The sequence below is a fragment of the Hemiscyllium ocellatum genome, chromosome 14 (genome assembly GCF_020745735.1).
Source record: "Hemiscyllium ocellatum isolate sHemOce1 chromosome 14, sHemOce1.pat.X.cur, whole genome shotgun sequence".
Classification (NCBI taxonomy): domain Eukaryota; kingdom Metazoa; phylum Chordata; class Chondrichthyes; order Orectolobiformes; family Hemiscylliidae; genus Hemiscyllium; species Hemiscyllium ocellatum.
The window spans coordinates 65,952,732-65,976,877 of NC_083414.1; the positions used below are offsets into that span (position 1 = coordinate 65,952,732).

At 43.1% G+C, this 24,146-nt stretch overlaps 1 protein-coding gene across 2 annotated transcripts in view; it reads right to left on the reverse strand.

Moving 5' to 3' along the window:
- The window catches only part of bap1 (BRCA1 associated protein-1 (ubiquitin carboxy-terminal hydrolase)), a 73,119-nt gene that overhangs the window by 33,522 nt on the left and 15,451 nt on the right, over window positions 1-24,146 (reverse strand). Inside the window, exons 2-4 of one of the 2 annotated variants that reach the window (XM_060835751.1) lie at window positions 14,907-14,936; window positions 14,691-14,745; window positions 8,877-9,009 (exon numbers count right to left, since the gene is read on the reverse strand). In XM_060835751.1, coding sequence (XP_060691734.1) covers window positions 8,877-9,009; window positions 14,691-14,745; window positions 14,907-14,936 — 218 coding nt within the window. Of the gene's footprint in view, window positions 1-8,876; window positions 9,010-13,037; window positions 13,108-14,690; window positions 14,746-14,906; window positions 14,937-24,146 lie in introns of those variants that run through there. The other variant, XM_060835752.1, reaches the window with a different exon arrangement.

Genomic DNA, 24,146 nt, shown 5'->3' on the forward strand with positions numbered 1-24,146 from the left:
CTCTGCCTCAGCCTTAAATATACACAAGAATTCTGTCTCCACAGCTCTCTGTGGAGACTCTCAATCCTCAAAGAAAAGATTTCTCCTTATCTCAGTCTTGAATTGGCACTCCTTAATACTGAGTCTATGTCCTCTGGTCCTAGACTATGAGGGGAAACATTCTCTCAGCATTTACACTGTAAAGCCTCTTAAGAATCTTATATATTTCAATGAGGTCACTTCTCATCCTTCTCAACTCCAGTGAGTAGAGTACCAACCTGTTTAATCCTTGCTCATAGACAATCCCTCCAACGCCGGGATCAACCTTCTCTGAAATAATATCTTTCTTTAAACAAAGGAATCAAAACTGCTCTCAGTGCTCCAGATGTGGTCTTATCAGCAGTTGCAGTTCAGACTTCCCTATTATTATACCCCAGCACACTTGAAATAAGGACCAACATTCCATTAACCTCCCTGATTACCTGCTGTACCTGTGTGCTAGCTTGTATTTTGTATGCAAACACCCCCAAGTCCCCTTATGTTGCAGCTTTCTGCAATTTTTCTCCATTTAAGTAATATTTCGTTCTTTTGTTCCACCTTGCAAAATGAACAATTTCATATTTTACCACATTACACTAATTTTGCCAACTTTTTGCCCACTTACTTAAGCTATCAATATCTCTCTGTAAACTGTATCTCACCATGCGCCTTTCCAAATAATTTAATCCCATCTGCAAATTTGGCTACATTAGCGGTCATAGCGCTGATTCCTGTGGAACCCCACTGGTCACAGTTCGCCAACCTAAAAAAAACCCTTACCTCCATTCGCTGTTTCCTGCCATTAGCCAATTATTTATCCATGCTGTATACTCCCTCCAACACCGTGGCCTCTTGTCTAATGATTTTACTTTTTGTGAGGTCCTTATTAAATGCCTTCTGGAAGTCTAAATACAACACAACGTTTGGTTCCCTGCTATCCACTCTTGTTGAAACTTCTTCGAAAAACTCTGATAAAGTACTCAGATTATGATTTTCCAAATGTTCAGCTCTAACTTCTTTAATAACTGAAACTTTTCCAACAAGAAGTGTTAGGCTCATTGGTCTAAATTACCCGTTTTTTATCTGCAATAGGATTTGAATAGAGGTGTCGTGTTGACATGTTTCCAATCCTCTGGTAGACAGAACAGAGAACATAGAACATTACAGCGCAGTACAGGCCCTTCAGCACTCGATGTTGTGCCGACCTGTGAATCCAGCCTGAAGCCCATCTAACCTATGCTTTTCCATTTTCATCTATATGTTTATCCAATGACCATTTAAATGCCCTTAAAGCTGGTGAGTCTACTACTATTGCAGGCAGGGCATTCCATGCCCCTACTACTCTGAGTAAAGAAACTACCTCTGATATCTGTCCAATATCTATCACCCCACAATTTAAAGCTACGTCCTCTCGTGCTAGCTATCACCATCCGAGGAAAAAGGCTCTCGCTGTCCACCCTATCTAACCCTCTGATTATCTTGTATGTCTCAATTAAGTCACCTCTCAACCTTCTTCTCTCCAATGAAAACAGCCCCAAGTCCCTCAGCCTTTTCTCATAAGACCTTGCCTCCATACCAGGAAACACCCCGGTAAATTTCCTCTGCAATCTTTCTAGAGCTTCCACATCCTTCCTATAATGTGGTGACCAGAACTGTTTGCAATCCTCCAAATGTGGCCGCACTAGACTTCTGTAAAGCTGCGCATGACCACGTGGTTCCAAAACTCAATCCCTCTACTAATAAAAGCTAACACACTGTATGCCTTTTTAATAACCCCTAACAACCTGGGTGACAATTTTCAGGGATCTATGTACACGGACACAGAAATCTCTCTGCTCATCTACATTATTAAGAATCTTATCATTAGTCCAGTACTCTGCATTTCTGTTGCTTCTTCCAAAGTGAATCACCTCACACTTTTCCACATTAAACTCCATCTGCCATTTCTCAATCCAGCTCTGCAGCTTATCTGTGTCCCTCTGTAACCTACAACATCCTTCTGCACTATCCACAACTCTACTGACCATAGTGTCATCCTCAAATTTACTAACCCATTCTTCTACGCCCTCATCCCAGTCGTTTATAAACATGACAAACAGCAGTGGACCCAAAACAGATCCTTGTGGCATACCACTCGTAACTGAACTCCAGGATGAACATTTCCCATCAACCACCACCCTCTGTTTTCTTTCAGTTCACCAATTTCTGATCAAAACCGCTAAATCACCCTCAATCCCATGCCTTTGTACTTTCCCCTACCATGGGGAACGTTATCAAACGTCTTACTGAAATCCATGTAGACCACATCAACCTGTTTAGTCACTTTCCCAAAGAACTCAATAAGGTTTGTGAGGCACGACCTATTTTTCACAAAACCGTGCTGACTATCCCTAATCAACTTATTCCTTTGTAGATGATTATAAATCCCATCTCTTACAACCTTTTCCAACACGCTACTGACGACTGAAGTAGGGCTCACTGGTCTATAATTGCCAGTGTTGTCTCTACTCCACTTCTTGAAAAAGGGGACAACATTTGCTATCCTTCTGTCTTCTGGCACTATTCCGGTAGACAGTGACAACATAAAGATCAAAACCAAAGGCTCTGCAATCTCCTCCCTGGCTTCCCACAGAATCCTCAGATAATTCCCAACCGGCCCAGGGGACTTATTTATTTTCACACTTTCCAGAACTGCTAACACCTCCTCGTGAACCTCAATCCTATCTAGTCTTGTAGCCTGTATCTCAGTATTCTCCTTGACAACATTGTCTTTTATTAGTGTAAACAGTGACAAAAAATATTCATTTAGCACTTCCCTTATCTCCTCTGACTCCATGCACAACTTCTGACTACTGTCCTTGATTGGCCCTAATCTTAGTCTAGTCATTCTTTTATTCCTGATTTACCAATAGAAAAGCCTCAAGGTTTTCCTAGGTCTTATCCACCAACAACTTCTCGTGTCACCTCATGGTTCTTCTTAACTCTTTCTTTAGGGCTTTCCTGGCTAACTTGTAACCCTCACGCGCCCTAACTGAGCCTTCACATCTCACCCGACATAAGCCTTCTTCTTCCCCTTGACAAGAGATTCAACTTCCTTAGTCAACCACGGCTCCCACACTCAACAACTTCCTCCCTGCCTGGCAGGTATATAATTACCAAGGACCTGCAATAGCTGCTCCATGAATAAGCTCCACATTTCAATTGTGCCCATCCCCTGCAGTTTCCTTCCCATCCTATGCATCCTAAATCTTGCCTAATCACATCATAGTTGTCTTTTACCCAGCTATAACTCTTGTCCTGCAGTATACACCTATCCCTTTCCATCACTAAAGTAAACATAACTGAATTGTGGTCATTATCACCAAAGTGCTCACCTACCTCCAAATCTAATACCTGGCAGGTTCATTACCCAGTACCAAATCCAATATGGCCCCCCTTGTTGACCTGTTTAAATACTGTATCAGGAAATTCTCCTGCATACATTGGACAAAAACTGACCCATCTAAAGTGCTGGAGCTATAGTATTCCCAGTCAATACTTGGAAAGGTAAAGTGCCCCATAACAACTACCCTGTTACTCTTACTATTATCAAGAATCATCTTTGCTATCCTTTCCTCTACATCTCTGGAACTTTTCAGAGGCCTGGAAAAAACTCCCAACAGGGTGACCTCTCCTTTCCTGTTTCTAATCTCAATCCACACTACCTCAGTAGATGGGTCTTCAAAACATCCTTTCTGCAACTGTAATACTGTCCTTGACTAACAACGCCACACTTTCCCTCCCTACCCTTCTTTTATCATCTCTGTTCTTACTGAAACATCAAAATCCTGCAACCTGCAACAACCATTCCTGTACCTGTTCTATCCATGTCTCCGAAATGGCCACAACCTCGAAATCCCACGTTCACCCACCTTATTCCAGAATGCTGGTACTTCTCCAGAATCCAAAGATTTTCGGAAAATTACAACCAACGTATCCACAACGGCTGTAACTACCTCTTTTAGGATCCTAAGATGTAAGCCACCAGGACCAGGAGACTTAACTCGTTTTAGCTCCATTAGCTGGTTTACTACCACTTCTCCAGTAATGGTAAAGGTATTCTTTGATATTTATGAGATATTTGAAGTGTCTTCTACTGTAAAGCCTGATGCAAAACATATTTTTTTAATTCCCGTGCCATTTCCTGGTTCCTCATAACCGCATTCCTACTGTTAATGAGAAGTTGCGCTAGAGGACAAAAATGACAAGAAAAAGCTAGAAAAAAGTTTATATAGGCATGTTTAGGATGTGAAAATCTCAGCCAGAAATCTTTGCTGGTGCAGAGCTCATTTTTAAAGGGAAGTCAGGAAACTAGTTGAGAAAGAATTAACATCAGGGTTTCTGGTCAAGCAGTGAGATCTGACAAAATGGTTCATGTGCAGAAAATCACTGATACAGACTTGACAGGCAGAAGTGTGCTGGAACAGGTTGCGATTCTATATTTGCCAATACTGTTGAAAATAAACCATGACCATTTGTACCAGCTGCTCACAATTTCATCTACCTGCAGTTATGAAATTCAGATAAATCATCTGTGAGCAGGTTTAAAGAGAATCAGAAATGTTTAGAGTATGGAAAAACGCACTTGACTAGAACTTGGCTAGTACAGCACAGAATAGGCCCTTTGGCCCTCGATGTCATGCCAACCTTTTACTCTACTCTAAGATCAGTCTAATACCCTTCATTGTACTATCATCCTAATACCCTTCATTGTACTATCATCCATGTGCCTAACCAAGAGTCGCTTAAATGTTCCTAATGTATCTGACTCTACTACCACTGCTGGCAGCACATTCCATGCACCCACTACTCACTGGTTATCCAGAGGCGGCACGGTGGCTCAGTGGTTAGCACTGCTGCCTCACAGCGCTAAAGACCCAGGTTCAATTCCCGCCTCAGGCAACTGTCTGTGTGGAGTTTGCACATTCTCCCCGTGTCTGCGTGGGTTTCCTCCGGGTGCTCCGGTTTCCTCCCACAGTCTAAAAATGTGCAAGTCAGGTGAATTGGCCGTGCTCAATTGCCCCATAGCGTTAGGTGAAGGGATAAAGGTAGGGGAATGGGTCTGGATGGGTTGCTCTTTAGAGGGTCGGTGTGGACTTGTTGGGCCGAAGGGACTGTTTCCACACTGGATCCTCTCTAGTGTAATCACAGTCTTCCTATAATGTGGTGACCTGAGCTGCCCATAGTACTCCTGCCGTGACCTAACTAACTTTATATACAGCTTCATCACAACCCTCTGGCTTTTGTATTCAATATTTTAATTAAAGTTTGTGAGAAGATTTGTAGCTCAGGTGCTCATTGTTGTGGTTCTGTTCACCGAGCTGGGAATTTGTGTTGCAGACGTTTCGTCTCCTGTCTAGGGGACATCCTCAGTGCTTGGGAGCCTCCTGTGAAGCGCTTCTGTGATCTTTCCTCCGGCATTTGTAGTGGTTTGTCTCTGCCACTTCTAGTTGTCAGTTCCAGCTGTCCACTGCAGTGGCCGGTATATTGGGTCCAGGTCGATATGTTTGTTGATTGAGTCAGTGGATGGGTGCCATGCCTCTAGGAATTCCCTGGCTGTTCTCTGTTTGGCTTGTCCTATATTAGTAGTCCTATTAATAGTCCTATTATACGACAAGGTAAAAACTGCAGATGCTGGAAACCAGATTCTGGATTAGTGGTGCTGGAAGAACACAGCAGTTCAGGCAGACAAGCCAAACAGAGAACAGCCTGGGAATTTCTAGAGGCATGGCACTCATCCACAGATTCTATCAATAAACACATCGACCTGGACCCAATATACCGGCCACTGCAGCGGACAGCTGGAACTGACAACCGGAAGCGGCAGGTACAAATCACTATAAATGCCGGAGGAAACATCACAGAAGCATTTCGCAGGAGGCTCCCAAGCACTGAGGATGTCACCTAGACAGTGGACGAAACGTCTGCAACACAAATTCCCAGCTCGACGAACAGAACCACAACATATTTTAATTAATAAAGGTAAAGACCTTAACACTGTCATTTTAACACTGTCTATTGGCGCTTCTTCCTTTAAGGACCTATGGACAAGCACACCAAGATGCCTCTGATTCTCTGTACTTCCTAGGGTCCCACCGTTCATGTATGTTCCCTTTCCTTAAGGAGGATACAGAGGTGAGAGAACAGTGTAAACCACTCAACAAAAGATTACTCAACCAATGGAAGACAGGAAAACTTAAAATCACCAAGGTTATGAATTCTTTGAAGACGAATGTAAAATCTTTAGCTAAAGTTGTATCACGTCCTCCTGCAGTGGTTCCCAGCTTTGCAGATGCCAGTCTTCAGCCAAGTTAATTCAATCCTTGTATTATCAAGAAATGGTCGGAGGCAATGAATACTGCAAAGGCTATGAGGGCCCTGACAAAATTCCACCAATAGTACTGAAGTCTTGCACTTCAGAACTTGCTGTTCCCTCAGGCAAACTGTTCCAGTACAGTTACAACACGGCATTCTAGCTGACAATGTGGAAAATTACCCAGTTCGTTCCGAGACACAAAAAGGACAGTCCAACTTGGCCAATTACCACTCCATAAGTCAACTCATGATCATCAGTAAAACAATGGAAAGTGCCATTGACAGTGCTATCAAGCTGCACTTGCCCAGCAATAACCTGCTCAGTGATGCCCAGTTTGGGTTCTGCCAGGGCCACTCAGCTCCTGACCTCATCACAGCCTGGGTTCAAACATTGACAAAACAGCAGAATCCCAGAGGTGGGGTGACAGCAACATGCCTTGATATCGAGGCTGCATTCGAGTGTGGCATCGAGGAGCCCTAGCAAAACTGGAATCAATGGGCATTGGGGGCAAAAGCTCTGCTGGTTGAAGTCATACCTGGCACATAGGAAGATTATTGCGCTAGTTCGGGGTCAGTTAATGACATCTCTGCAGGAGTTCCTCAGGGTAGTGTCCTCGGCCCAACTATTTCCAGCTGCTTCATCAATAATCTTCCCTCCATCATAAGGTCAGAAGTGGGGACATTCACCAATGATTGCACAATGGTCAGAACAATTCTTAACTCCTCAAATTCTGAAGGAATCAATGTTCCAGACATGGGCTGACAAGCAGCAATAAACATTCACACCACACAAATTTCAGGCAATGATCATCTCCAATAAGACAATCTCTCCATGTCATTCAATGGTGTTACTATCACTGAATACCCCACTACAAACATCTTGGAAGGGTCAGCATTGACCAGAAATTAAACTGGATTTACCTTATAAATGTAGTGGCTATAAGAGCAAGTCAGAGGCTAGGAAATTTGGGAGTAACTCACCTCCTGACTCCCAAAAGCCTGTCCACCATCTACAGGAGTCTGATGGAATACTACATTTGCCTGGATGGGTACAGCTCCAACAACCCTCAAGAGGTTTTTCAGCATCCAAGACAAAGCAGCCTGCTTGAATGGCATTATATCCATAGTTATCCACTCCATCTACCATCGACGCTCAGTAGGAGCAGTGTGTACTACTTACAAGATACACTGCAGAAATTCACCTAAGATCCTTAGACAGCATCTTCCAAACCCATGACCACTTTGGTCTAGAAGGACAAGGCAGCACAAGTTCACCTTCAACCCATTCACCATTCTGATGTGGAAATGTATGGCTGTCCCTTCACTGTCACAGGAACAGTCAAAACCTTGGAACTTACAGCACATGGGCTGCAGTGGTTCAAGAAGGCAGCTCACCACCAACTTCTTGAGGGTGACTAGGAATGGGCAATAAATGCTGGTCAGCCAGCAATGCCCATGTCCCATGAGTAAACTTAAAAACAGAATTTAGGAGCTACTACTTTGGGAAATAACGCAGTGGATGCTATTGTAATGAACATTGCATCAATTGTTAAATTTAAATCTGGGTTTAAAATTAGATATGCAGTAAACTGTCTGCTTGAAGTATAAACTTATGAATAAGAAGCAGGAACAGACCATTCAGCCCCCAGAGTCTGCTCCACTATTCAACAGGGTCATGACTGATCTAAGTGCAACCTTAAATTCACTTTCTCCTCAACCCTGATAATCTTTTACCTCTTGCTTACCAAGAATCTATACAACTCCATCTTTAAAGTTTTCAAACTCTGCCTTCCTGCCTTTTCAGGATAAGAATTCCAAAGACTCCCGACTCCCTGAGAGACAACTTTTGGCCTCATGTCTGGTTTTTTGGTAACCTCTTATTTTTCGATGGTGAAAAGTTTTCCAGTTTTGTGCATAAATAGTGGAAATAGTTGGATCCTCACAGTGGTTATGGTGGTGACTTTTTTCTGTGTGCACGTTTGTGTTGTTACTTATTAAAAAAAGTTGTCAACTTGTGCCTGTTGACTTGTGCCAACTTACATTCTGTGGTGTCTATGAAATTAATAAATTCATTGCATGGTATATCTTTTAGGTGCAATGCAGTGATGTAGAATACAGAGGATATTGACAAATTCTTCTAATTTGAGAGTTCAAATACTCCAGGTGTCAACACAAACACAAAAGGTGTTGTTAATGTGTGATAGCATTGTGAGATAAATCTGGTAGTGAGAATGAAAAAGCAACTCCTAAAAATCACAAAGGAACCTCAAGAAATACACTTTAAAAAAAAACAGCTAACCACTTTTGAAAATAAAATGGGGAGAAATAGTTGCAAAGGGGAAATTAGCAGGATGAGAGGGAAAGATCAATGGAAGTGTGACTAAATCGATCAGTTTTAGAGAGAGAAAACTGGTGCCAAAATGGTATTTTTTGTGCTATATGATTCTGTAGTGCAGACTGTCGCGTCACCTAATACATACACCATTGGAAATATCAGAGCTTACCTGGTGGGCAAAGAACATGTCATTAACAATTTCTTCATCGATTACTGATGTCTCATCCACCAGGGGTGTCACCTTGCGTCGTGATCTACGCTCTTCAATCCATTTAAACAGGAAGATAAATCCGTACACTGGGCTGAACATAGCAGGATAGGAACATTGTGAGGTAGCACATTTGGTATCATATCAACAACTACATATATATTCTAACACAGAAAAATATTTTGAAAAGCATTATGGAAGTACATTCAGACAAACATGGTCCCTAGCCACAAAATGATAAACTGGAAAATGCAACCAAAAAACTCGTATGAAAAATAACAGGCCCAAAGGAGTTGTAAAAGATGGACAGGCAGAGAATTAAAAGCATTAAAGACAGAATTTTATAGTTCAGGATCCAGAGGCTGAAGGCATAGCTGTTGAACTGGGAGAAAGGAAGGGGAAAATTTATTGAGATGTGTTGTAGTGCTATTAAGTGCCATGAAGAGATTTTAATATTAAGTTAAGAATTTTATATTGGGATTGTTGAGAGTCTGTGTGCAAGACAACATCTTGAATGGCCAGAATGTGGTGCAATTTAAAATACAGACGGCATAGTTTTGGGAAACTTTGCAGGATGGTCAGACACCAAAGGTGCATTGGAATAATTGAGTCTGAGACAGCAGATAAGTATTAAAGGAGCATATAGTATTTCATCACCAAGTGACTTGTTCGCACATTGCCTACGTGTGCAATGTAACAAAGCACAGGGTAGAATCATCACACAAATTGATATTCAACATCTGCATTGAGCTCCTTCTATTGGAGCTGTGCTGTAATGCATTAAAACTGTAGGTTCTCTTTGTTCAGTAATGATTTTATTATAGTTCAGCAGCCTGCTTGTGAAATTATCTATTATCCAGTTTTCAAATGCTGTCATTGCAAATTCCAAGTAACTTTACCAGACCAATGATGATGGGAGAGCACCAATAAGGTTGGCAGACTCATGTGACTTGGGTCAAATGACAAACCAGAACTGAATACCTCTGGTGGCATCTTGAGCCCTGCAGTTGGCAGTGATCAGGGAATCCCAAACAAAGGAATCTTGTTGACTCTGATAAGAGTGGAATTCTTTATTAAACACTTTATGTCGAGCTTCGCTCTCACCACTGACAGCAACTAAGTACGCAGATGCTAAGCTCATCTCTGGCTTGAGTGAAATGAACGTGGAATATGAAGGCGCCTACACTTGGCAGTCCAAGTTGTCACTTGTTTTATTAAGTGTATTGGTATTGAAATGCCCAGGGGGTAAGCAAATCACATCACATGTATGACAATACAGTTTTATATTTTGTTACATATAGTTCAGTAGCATAGTGGTTATTGTTACTGAACCAATAATCCCTGGAGAAAGCACTTGTTACATTGATTCATCATGGCAGCTTGAAAATTTGAAATCACAAGAAAACAGAAAAAATTGGTGTGAAAAATAATTATGAAGCTGTCAGATTGTTATGGAAACCCAAATGGTTCAGTAAAACCTATCAGGAATGAAACATGCAGCCCTTACTCGTCTGCAACAAATACAGACATGCAACTTATTAATATCAACTGCTACCTGCAATCCTTGCTCCTCACAATTTTATTAACCTCTATAAGGTCACCCCTCGCCCTCTGACATTCTCGGGAACAAAGACCCAGCCTATTCAGCCTCGCGATATAGTTCGAACCCTCCAGCCTCAGCAACATCCTTATATATCTTTTCTGCACACTCTCAAGTTTAACAACATTCTTCCTATAGAAGGGTGACCAGAATTGTATGCAGTATTCTAAAAGTGGCCTAATCAATGTCCTGTACAGGCACATCATGATGTCCCAACTCCATAGTCAATGTTCTGACCAATGAAGGCAAGTGTGCCAAATGTCTACTTCACCCCTTGTCTACCTGCGACTCCACTGTCAAGAAACTATGCAACTGCACCTCTGGGTCTCTTTGTTCAGCAACACTCTCCAGGGCCCGACCATTAACTGCGTAAGTCCTGTCCTGTCTAGATTACCAAATGCAACATCTCACGTTTATCCAAATTAACCTCTATCTGCGACTTCTCGGCCGATTTGCCCATCCCATCTGATCATTGTACTCTGAGATAATCTTCTTCACTGTCCACTACACCAACCATTTGTGTCATATACAAACTTACTAACCATGCCCTCAATATTCACATTTGAATTATTTATACAAATGATGAAAAGCAGTGAACCAGAACCAATCTTGTGGCACATTAATGATCACAGGCCTCCAGTTCAAAATGCAACCATCTACCAGCACCCTCTGTCACCTACTTTTAAGCCAATTTTGTGTCCAATTGGCTAGCTTCTTTGGATCACATGATCTAACCTTACTAACCAATGGACTATGCGGAACCTTGTCAAATTAAACCTGCTTTCCTGTTCTTTTCTCATGGCTTTTATCCTGACACCCTTTGGAAATGACTACTGAATCTACTTCCATTCAGAAAGCATATTTCTGATCACAATATTTCATTGTATTAAAAAGGTTTTCTTGTATCATCTCATTCTTTTGGTAACAATCTTTAATCTGTGCCTTTCCACTATTGAAAGCAGAGTCAATAATGAGAAACTATTAAAACTATTCATGTTGATGAACACTTCTGTCAAATTTATTCTTAGCTATCTCACCTAAGGAGAAAAAGCTCCATTTCTCACATGTCTCCAGGTATCTGCCGACTGTCGGCCCATCATCATTCTAGCATTTCCTCTACACTCTCGAAAGCTTTGACATCCTTCGGAAAGTGAGGTGGCCAGAATTGAGCACAATATCCAACTAAGGCCTAATCCATGATTTGTAAAAGTTTGGCGTGATCATTTCAATTTTGTATCCTGTGGCTTTATTTCTAAAAGTCAAAAACCCAAAAACCTTTTTTTTAAAACATGGCATTCCTAACTTATCGCAAAAAATTCAAACATAATGTAGGAGGAAGAGAAATAGGCCATTCAATCCTTTAAACCTGCTCGGTCTTTTAATAAGATCATCTTTGATCAGATTATAAACCTTGAGTCTGTGTTCCTGCTGAGACCCGATAACCTGTCATTCACTTGCTTATCCGCACTTGATCTTAAAAGATATTTATAAACCCTGCTTCCAACACGTTTTCAGGAAGACTGCCAAAGACCTTCGTTTGTAGTCTAACTCTTCCTCCCAAAAGTGACATCTTTCCTTTGACATTTCTCCTCTCTACCCAGGCTGTATCCAAATCCTGGCTTCCTGAACTCAGCTCATCCCTCTCAATTGTGTTAATACCACCTTTAACTAGAAGGGCCACCCTTCCATCTTTCCTTGTTTTCTGCCCTCTCTAAATGTCCTATCCCTTTCAATGTTCACATTATCCTGCAGCAATCTCTTTGTAGTGGGTACTGCATCGCTCTCATTCATTTCTATTTGCAGCAGTTCTCCCTGCACTCCATTTCAAATGTTGCACTCCGTGCTGAATAAATGCTGCCCTCGCATCACATTTTGTTAAAGGCACAGTTATGCAACTACGACTAGAATAACAGATTTCAAATGATCCACCTGATGGGCAGAATCTGTTCACTGTGCCAGTATACTTGACGACGAGAAAACTGCACACAGAGTAACTAATTCTTCCTGGCAACACTGTTGTGTCAATCCACTTGGCAAGAAATACACCACCTATCATGCAAACCTTCCTCATGCTCTCATAGGATGAAGAACATACAGGGAGCACCTTTTACAGCATATCCCTCCGTCACTCTCACAAGATATTATCGAGGAAAGGGAAACTATTACCAGGCTGGTGAAACCTTGTGTAAATGCTACAGACTGGAAAGGTACTTGTGGTCTCTACTCAACCTCACGAAGCGCAGCTCCTTAAATCCAAGTGGTACTCAATCACTCAAGTCAAACAGAAGATTATTTTCTGAAACATAAGCTGGCACACTGCCTCCAGATCAGATGGACTTCACGCTAGGAGAATGCAGCTCTTGTATGTGGCCTCTCTGGCAGGTCCTAACTCAAGTCTCCCATGTGAGATTCTTGAACTACTTACATGCAAGAGGAATAGAGGTAGTTTCCCAGCGCCTTCCTCATAGATTTTTAAAATCTATCTTTGGTGTACTTTCAACCAAGGCTAAAGGATCACTCACCAATCCTTTACAACACAAATATTTCCAGAGCCAGATTATATGAACTGGAATCCAAACTTCATGGCCCTTCTGATTTCTAGGTGAGAATACCACCCAAGTCAATGGTCCCTCTATCCAGTCCCAGGTCTCCAGCTGGATGTCACTCTTCGTGGTCGTTTGGCGTGGGCTTCAAAACCTTTGCCTTCTCATCCAAGGGACACCTCTTCATGGTCAAATATTCAGCAGCTATTCAATAAGGCCACCACCTTAGGTGAAGCACGAGTTTAGGATTACAATTCAGTGAGCTTTTATGCACTATCCTGCTTGTTTACAACTCAACAGCAATTTCTAAAGTGTAAAAACAAGGACTGCAGATGCTAGAAACCAGAGTCTAGATTAGAGTGGTGCTGGAAAAGCACAGCAGGTCAGGCAACATCCGAGGAGCAGGAAAATCGACGTTTTGGGCAAAAGCAGGCACCCTGCCTCTATTCTTGATGAAGGGCCTTTGCCCAAAACGTCGATTTTCCTGCCCCTCGGATGTTGCCTGACCTGCTGTGCTTTTCCAGCACCACTCTAATCTAGACAGCAATTTCTAAAGGTAGACCGAGTCTCTAAAGATCCACAGTTTCTGTTTATGTACACGCCTGTGCGTGGATTAGCGCAATCAATGCCTAATCACGGTATTGTAACTATGACTAGAATGATAGATTCCAGATGGCCCACCTGGATGGACAGAATCTGTTCACTGTGCCAGTATACCTGGCAAACAGGAAACTGCACACCGAGTAACTAATTCCTCCTGACACTTGGCAAGAAATACACTACATATCTTGGAAAGCTCCCTCGTGCTCTCACGGGATGAAGAACTTGCAGGGATCACCTTTTAAAGCCTGTCCCTCTGTCACTCTCACAAGATATTACCAAGGAAAGGGAAAACATTATGCAGGCTGGTGAAACCCGAGCCTGTGTAAAAACTATAGCTTGCAAAGGTTCTGGAGGTCTCTACTAAACCTTTGAAGCTCAGCTTCTTAAATCCCAGCAGTACTCAATCTCTCAACCTGCGAGATAGCCAACAAATTCTTGCTATCTCCGAACACAGAAAATACCACCCTGCTGCAGCAGCGCATTCATACATTGGAGCTACCATTCACTAGGATTATGATACATACATATCAACCTGGAACAAAGTTACAGAGATCAGAAGCTATCCAATTTGATTTCCAGTGTGAGCTACCTCAGTTAACATGATGAAATAAAGCACAACAATTGGTATCAGCTAGAAAGGATGAAAAATAATCAGCCAGTGGTCCCGTTCCTCTTCACTAATATTTGCTGAACAGTACATGTGCCAAGGAAGGAAGAGTATCAGTTTGGTTGTAATACCCTCTCAGTCCAATAGTCTCAGGACACACCAAGATCCAAGTGCCTGCAAGAGGAATGGTCCCCTGGGTAATGACCAAGGGACACCTACTGAACAGCACTACAGCAAGTAAAACAACCAGTTTGGACACATTAATGCATACCACCATGGCAGATAGGCCTTGGACCCACATCCTTTGATAGGGACAGGACAATGAGAGCCCTAGCAGTACTTTGTGTTAACGCCTTGAACAAAAGAAGAAAGCAGGAAGTAAAGGGGGAAAAGAATAGCGAGAAGAAATTAAAAGGACATACCCCTGAACTTTACAATGTAGGTCATAGATCTCCTCCACTTGAACACCTTTTACACCTGGGGTGAGAGAATAGAGAAGCCAATGCCAATTAGCTCGAATCAAATTCCTGATGAAAGGCACAGTGCAACAAACACATTTTAGCACAGGTTTTGAGAACATTCCAGTAACACAATTCGCCAAGTTCCTGAACTATGCTGCATTGTAAGCAGGTACTTACCAAAATCTTCTACCAGCAGGGTGAAGAGCCCTGAAAGAGAAAACAAAAACATACATAAACATGAACACTTCAAACATTCAGCAATAAAAATGGTGAACATTAGCAACATTTTGACAAATAGCTATTGAACATATGCGTACAGCAGATTATTATTACATACCAGGCAATACTTATGTGCTTGGCCCACTTTGAACTGTGCAAAATGGTCAGCGTTATAAATCCAGGCTCAACCCTTTCAACTGTGGCTAAGTCCGGATCCTAACAGCATTAAAAGAAAACACTTGCAGATTCAGGTTAATCACTGGCAGAGAATGATGGCAGCAAAACAAGTAGATGAACTAAAAGTTCTAGATGGTGAAGCAGCTTGACAATAATGCGGGTTAATAATAAAGATCGCAGGTAATGACATTACAGGAGGATGGCATTCAGCTGATCATGATTGCATGGATTCTTACATGAGTACAACTAAAACACTTCAACAACCCTCATTTTCTGAGTTTCCAATGCTAAGGAGCAACATTTTCTATTTTCACCCATCAGAAATATCACGAAAGCAGCTGCAAATGAATACTCAGCAGGGAGGTTAGCGGGAGAAGCATCGCGAAAATTATTTTCTGGTAATCTAAGGATCAGAACGTAAGTACATACTGCTTCAGGCTTAATTGCTTTTAATACTTTATTTACACCTAAAACATTCCAGATTTTAGCGTGTTACATCAAGTTTACAATCTCCAACTCATCAAAGCAGGTGGTTTAGTCTGAGCACCAAACCAGTTCAACCAATCAATCAAGTTCCAAAATTTCCTTTCTTTCCCTTTTGATAAAACGTTGTTCTGTGATGACCTAATTCCGTGGTTTCCAACACAGAGATTGAGATTGACTGGTCAATTGCAGAGTCTGTGACAGTAGGTCATTGCCCAACAACATTCACTTGCCCTGTGTGTATTGATCACCATGCCACTGCTTGAGCTCCACTTTTGCATGCTATGCGGCTGGAGACAAGCCTTAAAAGGCTTTATAAACTATTGCACCCTGTTGCTGTTTGATCCAGATACAGTGATAGAAGCAGGAGTAGGCCATTTGGATCAGATGGACTATCATTGTGAGTAGTACAAACCGATTTACAAAAATATACAAGTAATTGATGTGGGAAGATCATGTTACAGTTCTAGTTATTCGCCCATCATGACCATGCAGAATCTCCATAGGAGCAGCTCAGCTCGTTCTCTGTGGACCTGCAGTTATTTTTCTTCAGTTGCTTATCAAGGAAGTCCATGTGGAGAATGCTGCCGTGCCCCACATCCAATATCTGAACGACGCAAGCTGACCAGGGGTACCAGAAACAAATCATGACCACAGAATTGACCTTCCGTGCCTCCACACTTGAAAGCTGCCAGCTGCATTCTGGACAGTCCAGAGGTGTAGCTGCAGGGGCAGAGTTACGTCACAAACAACACAGTGAAGCAATGAGTGGTGAACCTGGGCCATCTAAAAATAAATTAAAAATGTACAACTTGCACACCCAATGGGAAAATTTATTTCAGTTCATAACTGTGAAAGAGAACAGCATTTGTCCCATGTCATGAAAGCATACTGATCAGTCAAAAGGGGAATTTGGAATGACACCATTCAACAACGCACAGTAATTTGAAGGATAGTTTTCCTTTGAACAGCATGCTTCAGACAAAAAGTTGACAAAAAAACACAGCTGAAGGCTGTTTTGAAAACTCAGTTATAGATTTTTTTTAAACCAGCGGGATAAAGCAAGCCCTATACCGAATGTCGTTTTCTATTTGTTATTTTCTGGCACAAAATAATAAATCATTCTTGGCAAAGATGGCGAACTAAGTAATGAAACACCAACTATGGCCACTGACTCTTTATTCAGAACTTTAGGAATGAAAAAGAAATATTAATGGCAGTCCAGAGTATGTCACTTGGTGCTTCCACTGTAGCAAGATGAGTGAAATCTTTGTCTGAAGACATCCTTCAGCAACTACAGCAGAACCTGAAGGACTGTGAATGTTTCGCGATACAGTTGTCCGAATCATTTGACATGACTGACACAGCCCAGCTCATTATATTTGTGCACAGGGATTTAAGGACATAGACTAGAAAAACTGGGACTTTTTTTTTCACTGGAACATTGGAGGTTAAGGGGGCGACCTTATTGAGGTTTATAAAATTACGAGGGACATAAACAAGGTAAATGACAAGGGCCCCAGCTATGCCTGCCCCTTTGTCAGATACATGGAACAGTCAGCTTCCGTAGTTGCACTGGCATCATTCTCCATAGTTTCCTCCACTATGTCGGCACCACCTCGTGCTCCCACGAAGAGGGTGAACAATTCACCAATTTCAATAACACATTCCACCCTGATCTCAAGTTCACCTGGACCATCTGGGACACTTTCCTTCCTTCCTTCCCCCCTTTCCTGGACCTTTAGAGTAGAACCTGGATTATATTTAAATTCAAAAAGTGATCTTGTGCTGAAATGGTTGGAGACCAATGATATAATTTGATTGGTGTTACCTGCATCCTATTTAAATAGCGAAAGTAAAGTCATTCTAGACCTTCACTGCTAAGTATTTAAACTAAGATATTTAAAATGTCTACAGCCCCAATTTTAAATTCTATTCTTATTGATAGCACATTTGTCAAATTTTGCAGTACCCCTCACCTGATGGGAGATCAATGGGTATCATGAGGGTGGCTAAGGCTCTCCTTTATGATACTATCAAAGCATTGTTGGGATTGCTTTTAATTAAACTCAACATAACTTCATTACAAAAAGGCTCACTGTGAAATAGAAAGCCCCTGTAATATCATTCAGGCTGCAAACACAGTAGCTCAGTTTCCATAGTTTCCTTGTTGTATTGTATGCATCTTTGGGTTCGTGGTTTATGAAACATTTCTCATACAACTTTTATGCTTTGAATTCTGTTCCTAGACATATTTTGGCCTTTATTTCAGCGTCTAAAGTGCTACTTGCACTTTATTTGTCAATTCAGACTACCAGAAGGACTTTTGTTTTCAGATGAATGAGTCATGAATCCATGATTAGAAGTTACACTGTGCTTTCTTACTTTCCACTCTTTCACCCCATTCTGCCAATCCACGGACCTCACTCCTTGGCTATCATCTTCTACATTGAACCAGTTACATGGCCTGCTCTTCAATAATACCTCCAATATCCCAAATTAAATAATCTCCTCAGAGACTTCAATCTTTGTTTAAAGTCTGTATACCTGCATGCAAAGTACTCATATGTGCAGAAAAAAGTTGTAACTAATTGTAGAACCTATAACAGAATTAATACACAACACAGAAGCCAATTTAAGTATTTTGCCCATAGACTAATTGCAATAGGTTATACTCTCCAATGTTTGGCGCACCGACCTGTACACTGCATAAGCCAGGCACCAACTCATGAACACCTTCTCCACCTTGGGGCATTCACCTGATTGGCAATGCTGCTTCACAGCACTAGGGTCCCCGGTTCGATCCTAGCCTCGAGCGACTGTGTGGAGTTTGCACGTTCTCCCCGTGTCTGTGTGGGTTTCCTCCGGGTGCTCCGGTTTCCTCCCACATTTCAAAGTTGTGCAGGTCAGGTGAATCGGCTATGCTAAATTGCCCACAGTTTTAGGTGGATTAGTCGAGGGATAAATATCGGCGAGGGGAATGGATCTGGGTGGATTACTCTTTGGAGGGTCAGTGTGACTTGTTGGGCTGAAGTGCCTGTTTCCATACTGTAGAGAATCTAATTTAATCTACGGCCCCCTCGACCACAACCTCACCTCCCATCCACAAACCATTGTATCCCTGACCATCCACAACCTTATCACCTCAAGGGTATCTCCCACCCAGAGCCTCCAACCTCAGTCCCAGAACCCCACACTGCCCGGTTCTACCTCTTATCCAAAATTCAAAAACCTGACTGCCCCGGTCGACCCATCATTTCCACCTGCTCCTGCCCTACCAAACTTATCTCCTCATATCCTGACACTGTCCTGTCCTCCATAGTCCAGCAGCTCCCACACATGCACCCCCTTGTCCTCTATGACTTTTGTTAACCCGGCTTCCAACGCCTCGTCTTCACCATGGACATCCAGCCCCTGGACACATCCATCCGACATGGTAAAAGCCTCCAAGCCCTCCGGTTCTTCCTCTCCCACCAACCCAACCAGTACCCTTCCACCGACACACATTCGATTTGGCTGAACTAGTCCACACCCTCAACAATTTCTCCTTCGAATCCTCCCATTTCCTTCAGACCAAAATGGTAGCGCCACGGGCACCCACATGGGCCCCAGCTATGCCTGCCTCTTTGTCAGATACATGGAACAGTCAGCTTCTGTAGTTGCACTGGCATCATTCTCCATCGTTTCCTCCACTACGTCGGCACCACCTCTTGCTCCCACGAGGAGGGTGAAGAATTCACCAACTTCAATAACACATTCCACCCTGATCTCAAGTTCACCTGGACCATCTGGGACACCTTCCTTCCTTCCCCCCCTATCTTGGACCTCTCTGCCTCCATTTCCGGCAACTGACTCAACATGGACGTCCACTTCAAACCCACTGACTCCCACAGTGACCTGGACTACAACTCCTCCCATCTACCCCCTCCTCTATAAAAACGTTATCCCTACTCCCAGCTCCTCCACCTCCACCAGATCTGCTCCCAGGACGAGCAATTCTGCTCCAGAACAGTCCAGATGGCTTCCTATTTCAAGGACCATAATTTCCCCTCCCCACGCCGTCAACAATGCCCTCCAGTACATCTCCTCCACTTCCCGCACCTCCACCCTTGAATCTCACCCCTCCAACTGCAACAAAGATATCAGTCCTCATCTTCCACCCCACCAATCTCTGGATATAGCGCATCATCCTCCGCCATTTCCGCCACCTACAGACAGACCCCATCACCAGAGATATATTTCCCTGTAGTGGTTCTGTTCGCCGAGCTGGAAGTTTTTCTTGCAAACGTTTCGTACCCTGGCTAGGAGACATCATCAGTGCTCTGGAGCCTCCTGCGAAGCGCTTCTTTGATGTTTCTTCCGGTATTTATAGTGGTCTGTCCTTGCCGCTTCCGGGTGTCAGTTTCAGCTGTCCGCTGTAGTGGTTGGTATATTGGGTCCAGGTCGATGTGTTTGTTGATGGAGTTTGTGGATGAATGCCATGCCTCTAGGAATTCCCTGGCTGTTCTCTGTCTGGCTTGCCCTATGATAGTAGTGTTTTCCCAGTCGAATTCATGTTGCTTGTTGTCTGAGTGTGTGGCTACTAGGGATAGCTGGTCGTGTCGTTTCGTGGCTAGTTGGTGTTCATGTATGCGGATTGTTAGCTGTCTTCCTGTTTGTCCTATATAGTGTTTTGTGCAGTCCTTGCATGGTATTTTATAAACTACATTAGTTTTGCTCATGTTGGGTATTGGCTCCTTTGTTCTAGTAAGTTGTTGTCTGAGCGTGGCTGTTGGTTTGTGTGCCGTTATGAGTCCTAAGGGTCGCAGTAGTCTGGCTGTCAGTTCTGAAACGCTCCTGATGTATGGTAGTGTAGCTAGTCCTTTTGGTTGTGGCATGCCCTCGTTCCATGGTCTATCTCTTAGGCATCTGGTGATAAAGTTGCGCGGGTATCCGTTTTTGGCGAATACCTTGTATAGGTGTTCCTCTTCCTCTTTTCGCAGTTCTGGTGTACGGCACTAAAAGAAAAACTGGCCAAACTAACACACAAAAAAGAGGACACTACAACACACACCTGGGTTAAAAACCTCTCCCACAGACAGCTCACAGACATGGGAAGAACTATACTGACCAAGGGACTCAACTACAACCACAGGGACGCCAAGACAGCAGACTTCCTAGCAGCACTAGAATGCACACTCAGGAACAATGGACTGACTGAAGAGACACAACAAACAGTGAGACAAACGGTCGTACCTATGATGATAAGAAAAAGACAAACACATAACCTCAACACCAAGGAGAGGGAAGCACTGAAAGCACTAAGAAATGATAAGAACATAATCATACTACCAGCAAAGGCAGAATGACTGTCATCCTAGATAAATCAGATTACATCAAAAAAGCACAACACCTACTAGCAGACACCAACACCTACCAAATGAAGGATTCTGACCCCACACCACAACTCACCAATAGAATAAATAACACACTAAGGAATCTACAAAAAAAACGGACAGATAACCAAAGCGGACCTACGAAGAATGAAACCAGAAAGCAACAACACCCCCAGATTCTATGGGCTACCCAAAGTACACAAACCAGACATCCCACTCAGACCCATAGTATCACTACCAGGGACACCAGCATACAAACTGGCCAAAGAACTACAACAGAAACTGAAACACCTGGTCAGCGGATCCAAACACTCCATACAATCAACACAGGAATTCTTGGACGCCATCAGGAATACACACATAGACAAAGAAGAAACCATGATCTCATTCGACGTGACGGCACTGTTCACTTCGATTGACAAAACCCTAGCCAGGGAAACAATAGCCAACCTACTGGACATACATAACAGAAAACAGGAGGCGGAACCTATCAACAAAAACGGTATACTTAAACTACTGGACTTGTGCCTCACTACACACTTTACATTCAACAATCAGATATACGAACAAATCAACGGAACACCCATGGGATCACCAATCTCGGGACTCATAGCAGAGGCAGTTATGCAAAGGTTAGAACAAACAGCCCTACCACAAATTCAACCCAAACTCTGGGTCAGATATGTCGATGACACTTTCGTAATCATCAAAAACACGGAAATAGAAAAAACACACCGGATCATCAACGCCACACTCACAGGAATCCGATTCACGAGAGAAGTAGAAAAGGATAGCCAACTCCCAATCCTAGACGTGGTAGTACAGAGAACACCGAACGGAGAATTCACCACAAGGGTACACAGGAAAACAACACACACAGACCAAGTCCTAAACTATGAAAGTAACCACCCCAACACACACAAAGGAAGCTGCATCAGGACACTATTCAAAAGAGCTACAACACACTGCAGTACACCAGAACTGCGAAAAGAGGAAGAGGAACACCTATACAAGGTATTTGCCAAAAACGGATACCCGCGCAACTTTATCAACAGATGCCTAAGAGATAGATCACGGAACGAGGACATGCCACAACCAAAAGGACTAGCCACTCTACCATACATCAGGAGCGTTTCAGAACTGACAGCCAGACTACTGCGACCCTTAGGACTCATAACGGCACACAAACCAACAGCCACGCTCAGACAACAACTTACTAGAACAAAGGAGCCAATACCCAACATGAGCAAAACTAATGTAGTTTATAAAATACCATGCAAGGACTGCACAAAACACTATATAGGATAAACAGGAAGACAGCTAACAATCCGCATACATGAACACCAACTAGCCACGAAACGACACAACCAGCTATCCCTAGTAGCCACACACTCAGACAACAAGCAACATGAATTCGACTGGGAAAACACTACTATCATAGGGCAAGCCAGACAGAGAACAGCCAGGGAATTCCTAGAGGCATGGCATTCATCCACAAACTCCATCAACAAACACATCGACCTGGACCCAATATACCAACCACTACAGCGGACAGCTGAAACTGACACCCGGAAGCGGCAAGGACAGACCACTATAAATACCGGAAGAAACATCAAAGAAGCGCTTCGCAGGAGGCTCCAGAGCACTGATGATGCCTCCTAGCCAGGGGACGAAACGTTTGCAACAAAAACTTCCAGCTCGGCGAACAGAACCCCTACAACAAGCACCCGAGCTACAAATCTTCGCACAAACTTTGAATATATTTCCCTCCCCACTCCTATCAACATTCCGCAGAGATCATTCCCTTCATGACTCCCTCATTAAGTCCACATCCCTACCAACCCACTTCCACTCCTGGCACCTTTCCATGGCACCCTTACCTCCCCCCTCACTTCCATCCAAGGCCCCAAAGGATCCTTCCACATCTGGCAGAGATTTTCCTGCATATCCAAACACTTACAGAACTGGCTCAAAGGTAGAAGACAGAGGGTGGTGGTGGTGGGTTGTTTTTCAGACTGGAGGCTTGTGACCAGTGGAGTGCCACAACAATCGGTGCTGGGTCCACTATCTTTCATCATTTAGATAAATGATTTGGATGTAAGCACAGGAGGTAATAGTTAGTAAGTTTGCAAATGACACCAAAATTGAACATCGAAGGAGGTTATCTCAGGTTACAATGGGATCTTGATCAGATGGGCCAATGAGCTAAGACGTGGCAGATGGAGTTTAATTTAGATAAATCTGAGATTCTGCATTTTGGGAAAGCAAATCTTAGCAGGACTTATACATTTAACGGTAAGATTCTAGAGAGTGTTCCTGAACAAAGAGACCTTGGAGAGCAGACTCATAGCTCCTTGAAAATTGAGTCGCAGGTAGATAGGATAATGAAGGTGGTGTTTGGTATGCTTTCCTTTATTCGTCAGAGTATTGAGTACAGGACTTGGGAGTTCATGTTGTGGCTGTACAGGACATTGATTAGGCCATTGTTGGAATATTGCTTGCAATTCTGGTCTCCTTCCTATCGGAAAGATGTTGTGAAACTTGAAATAGTTCAGAAAATATTTATGAGGATGTTGCCAGGGTTGGAGGATTTGAGCTATAGACAGAGATTAAATAGGCTGGGGCTATTTTCCCCAGAGTGTTGCAGGCTGAGGGGTGACCTTATAGAGGTTTATAAAATCATGAGGGGCATGGATAGGATAAATAGACAAAATCTTTTCCCTAGGGTGGGAGAGTCCAGAACTAGAGGGCATAAGTTTAGGGTGAGAGGGTAACAATACATAAGAGACATAAGGGGCAACTTTGTCATGCAGAGGGTGGTACTTGTATGGAATGAGCTGCCAAAGGAAGTGGTGGAGGCTGGTACAATTGCAACATTTAAAAGGCATTTGGATGGGTATATGAATAGGAAGGGTTTGGAGGGATATGGGCCGGGTGTGACTAGATTGGGTTGGGATATCTGATCGGCATGGACGGGTTGGACCGAAGGGTCTGTTTCTGTGCTGTACATCTCGATGACTCTATGACCTCATCGACTGTGTGCGTTGCTCTTGATTGTCTCCTCTACGTTGGGGAGACAGGACACCAGCTCACGGAACATTTCACAGAACATTTCTGGGATACACACACACTAAACAACCCTACCGCCCTGTGGCTGACCATT